The 9,966-nt window shown below is 42.2% G+C and overlaps 1 protein-coding gene across 1 annotated transcript; it reads right to left on the reverse strand.

Moving 5' to 3' along the window:
- Nucleotides 1-298: 298 nt before the first annotated feature.
- LOC123166426 (alpha carbonic anhydrase 7) lies at nucleotides 299-1,889 on the reverse strand. Its single transcript, XM_044584233.1, has 4 exons — nucleotides 1,656-1,889; nucleotides 1,103-1,539; nucleotides 792-1,019; nucleotides 299-651 (listed from the first exon to the last, which is right to left on the reverse strand). Exons 1-4 carry the CDS (start codon nucleotides 1,765-1,767, stop codon nucleotides 559-561), a joined length of 870 nt encoding a protein of 289 aa, XP_044440168.1. The 5' UTR covers nucleotides 1,768-1,889; the 3' UTR covers nucleotides 299-558.
- Nucleotides 1,890-9,966: the final 8,077 nt, after the last annotated feature.

Raw genomic sequence — 9,966 nt, forward strand, 5'->3', positions numbered from 1 at the left:
TGCCGCTCATGCTGGTGACGTCCTTCTTCCGGGAGGTACTCATCACCGCCGCCACAACTCCTTCGACAGCCGGATCGCTACGAAATAGTGGCTCTGATGCGAAATGTTAGCATAAATTTTAGGCTCCAGGGTGAATTTTATGCTCCTAGGAAGATTTTACGTTCCTTCTAGGATTTTACGCTCACTCACCAGAGGATTTTAGGCTCCGTGCCTGGATCTTACACTCACTCACTAGAGGAGGAAGAAGAACACCAGGTGGTCCAGAAGACACGCGAACACTGGGCAGAGAGGAGAGGGATGCGTTCAACCTTGCGTCTTTTCGGGCTTTTCCTTTTATTCAGCCTAACAAACTTGCTGGTCATGATCCGGTTATCCCGTGCCATCACACGGACAGATCGTGGCCTGCATCTACGTGATTACAACAGAAAAAAAACATGTAAGTTATGTCCTATATATTCAGCCACAGCATGAACGTAGATTCAGTGCCTGCAAGATCAACTACGTTACAATGTTCAGTGCAACAGGGTTAACGCAACAGATTCAGTGCTTCCGGCCGTCTTAATTCCCGGCACCGGAACGAGGCCAGCTGTAGTACAGGGCGATGCCCCTGCCGTTGGCCTCCTGGAGCGGCCGAGCGTTCCTCCTGGCATGCTGCACGCACGTGCACCCACACGATTAGCCAAGTTAATTAGACACCAAAACTAAAGATGCCAGTAACAAAGTCACCACATATCCAACGAGAAAGATGGATGGAAGTGTGCATGCATTGATGCATATGCATGGTCACGTACGTCGTGGACGGCGTCTCTGAGCAGCTCCACCTGGTGACGCGACACATGCCGCACCTTGGTGGCCACCGCCCAGGCGATGCCCTCGGTGCATGGCGGCGTGGTGAAGGAGCCCGTGTACCTGTAGAACGTGTCGCTCCCCCTCACGGGCCTCCTCGGGTCCACCTCGTAGTCGATCTCCTCCTCGTGCCCCTGCCTCCTGTCCGTGATCCTCTCGATGAACGGCTCCAGCTACATGCATACATACATGTCACGTACTCCCCGATCAGACTGAATGCATCTGGTGGTGCCGATGAAACGAGAGGATAGGATACCATGTGCAGGATCTCGTCGCGGTGCTCCCCGATCTGGAAGAGCTGCGCGACCACGGCGTACTTGTTGCTCGCCTTGTCGCTCTGGTGGAGCATGTGCAGCTCCAGGTCGTACCGGCTCCCGTTTAGCGCGTGCTCGCTGGGGGAGTGCCAGTGCATCTGCCGGAGCCGGTACGAGACGCCGTCCAGCACCAGGGACCCCGCGTTGCCGTCGAACCTCACCATGATGTCGTGCCCGCGGTTCACCAGGGTGGCCGGCGAGGAGCGGTACGTGCGGGCGAGGCGGCCGTTGCGGGGGCCGGCGATCCGGCCGGCGCCGGGGACGCGGATCGGGGACTGCATCCGGCCCCAGTAGCAGGCTGCCCAGTCCGACCGGAGGAGGCCCCACCGGTCCGGGCTGTTGTCCCGGCCGCTCCGGTAGCTGAACTCCGCCTCGCTGTCTGAGTTTTACATGCATGCATCGACGACAAAACGAAGCGATCAGCGCGACCCAACACATCGACCAATCATTCCTGCTTACCTACTTACGTGCGCGTGCACTCGATCGATGGCCTACCAGTTTCTTGCGCCCGCGCATGGCGGACGGCGGAGAGAGGAAGGAGCAGCAAGAAGACGAAGACGACGGTGGGGAGGATGGGTGCGGCCGCCCTGGCGCTGCTCCCAGCCATGCACGCGCGCGCCGGTACGTACGTGTTGACGATCGAGTACTCCGTGATGTTGAGTTCGCTTGCAGGGCTATGGAGCGTGTCCAAGCTAAAAGGCGGCTGTAATGTATCGATCGTTACTGCGGTCGTTAAGTTAGTGTGTTATAATTTACTGGTTTTCGTCACGCGTAACGCGAGCCGCCTGCATCTGCGGCGACCGCGTATAGTATAAGGCTCACGCCAAGCTTGCATGCGGCGCGGAACGGCTAGCGTGAGAATATGCACGCTCTTGACAAGAAACAATAATCTAAAGCAGGTTAATCAGCCATGTCAATGAATTTTTTCGTTCGGGAAAAGCACGGGTCGTCGCGAACGCCTCCTTCCTCCACGGCCATACGTCTTTCTCTTCACCCCACCACGCACTCTCTCTACTCCCTCGGTCAAACTCTCACATTTTCTATTCACCCCTCGTCTCACACAGTGAGAGAGATGTTGGAGACCGTTCACCGCCTGCTCGTCTGTGACGCGCGAGCTCCTAGCCGGGATCAATGCACATGGCCGGCGGTGGAGCTTGGGAAGACGAGGAATCGAAGGATCCGGCGAGGCCGCCCTTGAATTTGTCGGTGGTTCATTGCGGAAAGAGCTCCGGTGACGAACACGGCTAGGCGGTGCAGCGGGTTACAAGCAGCTCGGCGCTAGGACCCTGTGAAGGAAGAACTTGTTAGCGATGGCGGTTAGGAGGTTGCAGGGTCATGGGGAGAAGAAGGAGATGTAGGATGCGACAACCGGGGGGGGGGGGGGGGGGGGGGTTATACCTCGGATGGTGGTGGTGTTTGGGATCGAGCTGCGGTGGCGGACAGCTTCGAGGCGGTGATGAGCTAATAACCGCTCAGGCACGTTGGGGAGCGGCTATCCCGTTCGTCTGTTTTACGTGCACGTAGCTCCTCACCGGGAAATGGTAGACTTAAGGGCAGTCTACGGAGGATTTACTGGGTGGTTGAGGCTGATTGGCTGGAATTTAGATAAGTGAGGCAGGTCCACCAGTGAAAATCACGCGGGGGGGGGGGGGGGGGTACCTCGGATGGTGGTGGTGTTTGGGAACGAGCTGCGGTGGCGGAGAGCTTCGAGGCGGTGATGAGCTAATAACCGCTCAGGCACGTTGGGGAGCGGCTATCCCGTTCGTCTGTTTTACGTGCACGTAGCTCCTCACCGGGAAATGCTAGACTCAAGGGCAGTCTACGGAGGATTTACTGGGTGGTTGAGGCTGATTGGCTGGAATTTAGATAAGTAAGGCGGGTCCACTAGTGAAAATCGCGGGGGGGGGGGGGGGGGGGGGGTTAGACGAGTGCATGCAGGGGGGTCCGTAGAGTCTGTTGTGTTGTTGCCCATGTGTGTAGTACTATCCCTCCTCACCCCCCTCCCCCCTCTCATTGTTGCTTTACATTTTATTTTCCTACACTACAAAATCCCATCTCATCTTTTTGACACAAGATGGTGCCAAATCCAACAATGAAACAATGCCATGCATCTGATGATATACACTTTGCTTAATATGTTGCATAACCTTTTTGTTTCATTTTCAGTTCATTTTTCTCAAATTACCATGTAATGTCCCAGGAGATGCACAACAGATTTTGTGATTTACAAACTCACTATAATTTTGTTAATTTTGTCAGTAAATGCATGGCAACTTAAAGCATGCGGTTGCCATGAGAATTAAAAGAATATATAATTTTATTAATTTAAAAATGTGTTTGCCATAGCAACTAAAATAATATGTTGTCATGATGACAATTTTGTGTGTGTGTGTGTGTTTTTTTATTTTTTGCAATTCGAAGAATGTTGCCATTAGACGAGTTCATGCGGGGGGTCCGTAGAGTCTGTTGTGTTGTTGCCAGTGTGTATGGTATTATCCCTCCTCACCCCCCCCCCCCCCCTCTCTCATTGTTGCTTTACTTTTTATTTTCCTACACTACGAAATCCCATCTCATCTTTGTGACACAAGATGGTGCCAAATCCAACAACAAAACAATGCCATGCATCTGATGATATACACTTTGCTTAATATGTTGCATAACCCTTTTGTTTCATTTTCAGCTCATTTTTCTCAAATTACCATGTAATGCCCGAGGAGATGCACAAAAGATTTTGCGATTTACAAACTCACTATAATTTTGTTAATTTTATCAGTAAATGCATGGCAACTTAAAGCATGCAGTTGCCATGAGAATTAAAAGAATATATAATTTTATTAATTTAAAAATGTGTTTGCCATAGCAACTAAAATGATATGTTGTCATGATGACAATTTTGTGTGTGTGTGTTTTGTCATTTTTTGCAATTCGAAGAATGTTGCCATGCAAAATTACTGATGCATACTTTTGCCATCATGTCATGTATATGCCATGGCAAATTTATTTTTCTAGATAATCGCAATTTTAGTGCACACATCGTGACAAATTTAGTTTAACGGATCGTGGCAAATTTATTTGCAGTTAACCATGACAATTTTTTATTTAGATCACGACAAATTTGTTTTGTTTCATAAGCAAAAACATATACTTTTTTCCATGGATATTTGTGTTGAGTAAAAAGAAATTACCATAGTATATGCAACAATTTTGCCATAGATATAAAATAAAATTTTCCATGGATATTTACGTTACATCCATGCATTTTAACTTCACTCCCCATGATAAATTTATTTTATAGTCCATGGCAAGTTTAACCTTACAGGCATGGCAAATTAATGGTACATCCCATGGCAAAATTTACTCACAACTCATTGTAAAATTTACCTTATACCCATGGCAATTTAATTTTCACAACCCATGGAAAATTTGTTTTATAGTCCATGGGCAAACTAACCTTACAACCATGGTAAATTAACTTTAAAGCCATGGCAAAATTTACTCATAGCCCATGGCGTTTTTTTTACCTTTTTCCCATGGCAATTTATTTTTGCACCCATGGAAATTTCAATTTAAAGTCCATGGAAAATTAACCTTACAACCATGGAAAATTAAATTTAAACCCCATGGCAATTTAACTCCATAGCCCATGGCAAGTTTAATTTTCTTTATGATGGCAAACCTACTTAATGTACCATGACAATTTCTACTAAATAATACATTGCACATATTGTTTTTGTTCCTTATGATGGAAAATCTATCTTTCGACCATGTGGCAAACCATGATGCATACTTTTGCCATCATGTCAATAGAAATATGTAATGTGACTTATTAAGATTATTTTCTTACCTTGCACTTTGAACTTTGATTTTTCTTTCTTTCCAGAACCTTTTGTGATGCTTTTAGATGATAAATTCCAAGCATTTTTGCCATGCCCTTTGCCATGCCCATTTCTAATATGTTTGTATATTGCCATCATGATTGTTAACCACACAACAAAACTTGATGTTTTTTTTCTATTTTTCTATTTTTTCCATGGCAAATTTACCATGCATGATTTTTTTGAAAATTATAGTAGCAGTCCATAGTTTGTTTTATTATATGTCATAGCAAACACTTATATACTACAGTACATAATAGTTCATAATTGTTTTGTAGATTACATGACAAAAACTCATATGTAATTTTTATTTTTCCTGTTTTTGTATACATAATAGTTCCTAATATTTTTGTAGAATTTCTCACTTTTTCAAAATTTCCGTGTAGAGGGCATTGTGTTGGGCCAGGAGGCGTACGAAGAGTTTTAGGCTTTTTTATAGTGAAGCAATAGCAAATGGGTTGTGACTGATGTGCCAGTAGTATTATATCTACATTTTCTTTGCAAATGTAATACAAATATGCTATTTGTAGTTACTATGATATTATTGTAATACATTTCAACTTTATCAAAACATTTTAATTTTTTAACATGGCAATCTGAGGCGTTGCTTTGCAATGTTTTCTCAATATCACATAAGTTTGCTCCGCACAAATTGTGACCGATGGATGCTTGCATTCGAGACTTCGAACTCGAGCGATTGTTACTTGTGTTTCAGTCATGTGCGTTGTGTATTCCTTAGGCGACATTTTCAGTTTAACGAAAAAAATCATCAGTGATGCGGCTTGAAACTGTGTCGGTATTTCCCCAAAGAGGAAGGGATGATGCAGTACAGCTACGGTAGGTATTTCCCTCAGTTATGAAACCAAGGTTATCAATCCAGTAGGAGAACAAAGCAACACTATATAAACGGTACCTGCATACAAAGAACAAATACTTGCAACCCGACGCGTAAGAGGGGTTGTCAATCCCTCCACGGTAAAAATATAGATAAATTTGTATGAGTTTGGATAAATAGATCTGAATAAAACACGAAATAAAATAAGTAAAGAAAAAGTGTAGCAAGGTATTTTTTGGTTTTCGGAAATATAGATCTAAAAACAAATATGGCAAAAGATAGATCGGAAAGCAAATATGATAAAGATAGACCCGGGGGCCGTAGATTTCATTAGTGGCTTCTCTCGAGAAAATAGCACACGGTGGGTAAACAAATTACTGTTGGGCAATTGATAGAATAATAAATAATTATGATGATATCCAAGGCAATGATCATGAACATAGGCATCACGTCCAAGATTAGTAGACCGAAACGATCCTGCGTCTACTACTATTACTCTACACATTGACCTCTATCCAACATGCATCTAGTGTATTAAGTTCATGGAGAAATGGAGTAATGCAATAAGAACGATGACATGATGTATATAAGATCTATTCATGTAGGAATAGACCTCATCTGTTTATCCTTAATAGCAATGATACATACGTGCCTCGCTACCCCTTCTGTCACTAGGTGAGGACACTAATACGTCTCCAACGTATCTATAATTTTTGATGTTTCCATGCTATTATATTATCTGTTTTGGATGTTTTGTATGCATTAATATGCTATTTTATATTATTTTTGGGAGTAACCTATTAACCTAGAGCTCAGTGCCAGTTTCTGTTTTTCCTTGTTTTTGGGCTTCATAGAAAAGGAATACCAAATGGAATAAAACCTTCGCAATGATTTTTTTGGACCAGAAGACACCCAGGAGACTTGGAGTGCAAGTCAGAAGAGCCACGAGGTGGCGACAAGGGGGGAGGGCGCGCCCCCCTACCTTCTGGGCCCCTCGGTGACCCCTGACCTAGATCTTCCTCCTATAAATTCACATATATTCCAAAAAAACCCTCAGAAGCATCCACGAAAACACTTTTCCACTGCCGCAACCTTCTGTTCCCGTGAGATCCCATCTTGGGCCTTTTCCGGCATCCTGCCGGAGGGGGATTCAATCACGGAGGGCTTCTACATCAACTCTAGTGCCCTTCCGATGAAGCATGAGTAGTTTACCAAAGACCTACGGGTCCATAGCTAGTAGTTAGATGGCTTCTTCTCTCTCTCTCTCTTTGATTCTCAATACCATGTTCTCCTCGATGTTCTTGGAGATCTATCCGATGTAATCTTCTTTTGCGGTGTGTTTGTCGAGATCCGATGAATTGTGGATTTATGATCAGCTTATCTATGAATATTATTTGAATCTTCTCTGAATTCTTATATGCATGATTTGACATGTTTGTAATTCTCTTTGAACTGCCGGTTTAGTTTGGCCAACTAGATTGGTTTTTCTTGCAATGGGAGAAGTGTTTAGCTTTGGGTTCAATCTTGCGGTGTCCTTTCCAAGTGATAGTAGGGGAAGCAAGGCATGTATTGTATTGTTGCCATCGAGGATAAAAAGATGGGGTTTACATCATACTACTTTAGTTTATTCCTCTACATCATGTCATCTTACTTAAAGCGTTACTCTGTTATTCATGAACTTAATACTCTAGATGCAGGCAGGAGTCGGTCTACTTGACATGGACATGATGCCTATATTTCATAATCATTGCCTTAGATATCATCATAACTTTGCGCTTTTCTATCAATTTCTAGACAGTAATTTGTTCACCCACCGTATTATTTGCTATCTTGAGAGAAGCCTCTAGTGAAACCTATGGCCCCCGGGTCTATTTTCCATCATATAAGTTTCCGATCTACTATTTTGCAATCTTTTACTTTCCGATCTATAAACCAAAAAACCCAAAAATATTTACTTTATCTTTTGTTTAGTTTTATCTATCTCTATTAGATCTCACTTTTGCAAGTAACCGTGAAGGGATTGACAACCCCTTTATCGTGTTGGGTGCAAGTGTTTGATTGTTTGTGCAGGTATTGGTGATTTGTGCGTTGTCTCCTACTGGATTGATACCTTGGTTCTCTAACTGAGGGAAATATTTATCTCTACTTTTCTGCATCACCCCTACTTTGCTGCATCACCCTTTCCTCTTCAAGGGAAAAACCAACGCAAGCTCAAGAAGTAGCAGGAAGAATTTCGGGCGTTGTTGCCGGGGAGGTCTACGCCAAGTCAAGACATACCAAGTACCCATCATAAAACTCTCATCTCTTGCATTACATTATTCGCCATTTGCCTCTCATTTTCCTCTCCCCCACTTCTAAAACAATTTTCAAAAAGATTTGCCTTTTTCTTTGCCCCTCTGCCATTCGTCTACTTCGTTGCTTTTTGTTTGCTCGTGTGTTAGATTGCTTGCTTTGTCACGATGGCTCAAGAGAATACCAAATTGTGTGAGTTTTTCAACCCTAATAACAATGATTTTATTAGTACTCCGATTGCTCCGGCCACTAGTGCGGAATCTTATGAAATTAATGCCGCTTTGCTGAATCTTATTATGAAAGATCAATTTTCCGGCCTTCCCAGTGAAGATGCCGCATCCCATCTGAATAATTTCGTTAAGTTGTGTGATATGCAAAAGAATAAAGATGTGGATAATTATATTGTTAAATTGAAGTTATTTCCGTTCTCACTTCGAGATCATTCTAAAACTTGGTTTTCATCTTTGCCTAAAAATAGTATTGATTCATGGAATAAGTGTAAAGATGCTTTTATTTCCAAGTATTTTCCTCCCGCTAAGATCATATCCCTTAGGAATGATATTATGAATTTTAAGCAACTTGATCATGAACATGTTGCACAATCTTGGGAGAGGATGAAATTGATGATACGAAATTGCCCTACTCATGGTTTGAATTTGTGGATGATTATACAAAAAAATTATGCCGGATTGAATTTTGCTTCTAGAAATCTTTTAGATTCGGCCGCGGGAGATACTTTTATGGAAATTACTTTAGGAGAAGCTACTAAACTCCTACATAATATTATGGTTAATTATTCTCAATGGCATAACGAAAGATCTTCCACTAGTAAAAAAGTACATGCGATTGAAGAGATTAATGTTTTGAGTGAAAAGATGGATGAACTTATGAAATTAATTGCTAGCCAGAGTGCTTCTATTGATCCTAATGATATGCCTTTGTCTACTTTGATTGAGAATAATAATGAATCTATGGATGTGAATTTTGTTGGTAGGAACAATTTTGGTAATAATGTGTGTAGAGGCAATTTTAATCCTAGGTTGTTTCCTAGTAATTCATCTAATAATTATGGTAATTCCTACAACAATTCTTATGGAAATTATAATAAGATATCCTCTGATTTTGAGAATAGTGTTAAAGAAAAATTTATGAGTTCGCAAAAGAATTTCAATGCTTTGGTTGAAGAAAAATTGCTTAAGATTGATGATTTGGCTAGGAACGTGAATATAATTTCTCTTGATGTTGATTCTTTGAAAATTAGATATATTCCACCCAACAATGATATCAATGAATCTCTAAAGCCTATGAGAATCTCCATTGATAAGTGCAAAGAAAGAACCGCTAAGATGCGTGCTAAACGAGATTGGTTTGTAAAGGCATGTTCTTCTAGTTTTTGTGAAAATAATGATGAAGATCTTAAAGTGATTGATATGACTCCTATTGAATCTTTGTTTTCCAATATAAATCTTGATAAATATGGTACTGGAGATGAGTCAACTTTAGTTAGAAGGCGTCCAAGTGATTCGGAGTTTTTAGATCTTGATGCAAAAATTGATAAAAGTGGGATTGGAGAGGTCAAAACTTTAAGTAGCAATGAACCCACTATTTTGGATTTCAAGGATTTTAATTATGATAATTGTTCTTTAATAGATTGTATCTCCTTGTTGCAATCCATGTTGAATTCTCCTCATGCTTATAATAAAAATAAAGTTTTTACTAAACATATCGTTGATGCTTTGATGAAATCTTTTGAAGAAAAGCTTGAATTGGAAGTTTCTATTCCTAGAAAACTTTATGATGAGTG

The sequence above is a fragment of the Triticum aestivum genome, chromosome 7D, assembly GCF_018294505.1.
Source record: "Triticum aestivum cultivar Chinese Spring chromosome 7D, IWGSC CS RefSeq v2.1, whole genome shotgun sequence".
NCBI classification, from domain to species: domain Eukaryota; kingdom Viridiplantae; phylum Streptophyta; class Magnoliopsida; order Poales; family Poaceae; genus Triticum; species Triticum aestivum.

Excerpts from the sequence above, each read along its gene's own strand:
- LOC123166426 (XM_044584233.1), bottom strand. The coding sequence starts at position 1,767 with ATGGCTGGGAGCAGCGCCAGGGCGGCCGCACCCATCCTCCCCACCGTC. Across the intron at positions 1,020-1,102 it reads GCGACGAGATCCTGCACATG|CTGGAGCCGTTCATCGAGAG; the intron begins GTATCCTATCCT and ends GTATGCATGTAG. Across the intron at positions 652-791 it reads TCAGAGACGCCGTCCACGAC|CATGCCAGGAGGAACGCTCG; the intron begins GTACGTGACCAT and ends ACGTGCGTGCAG.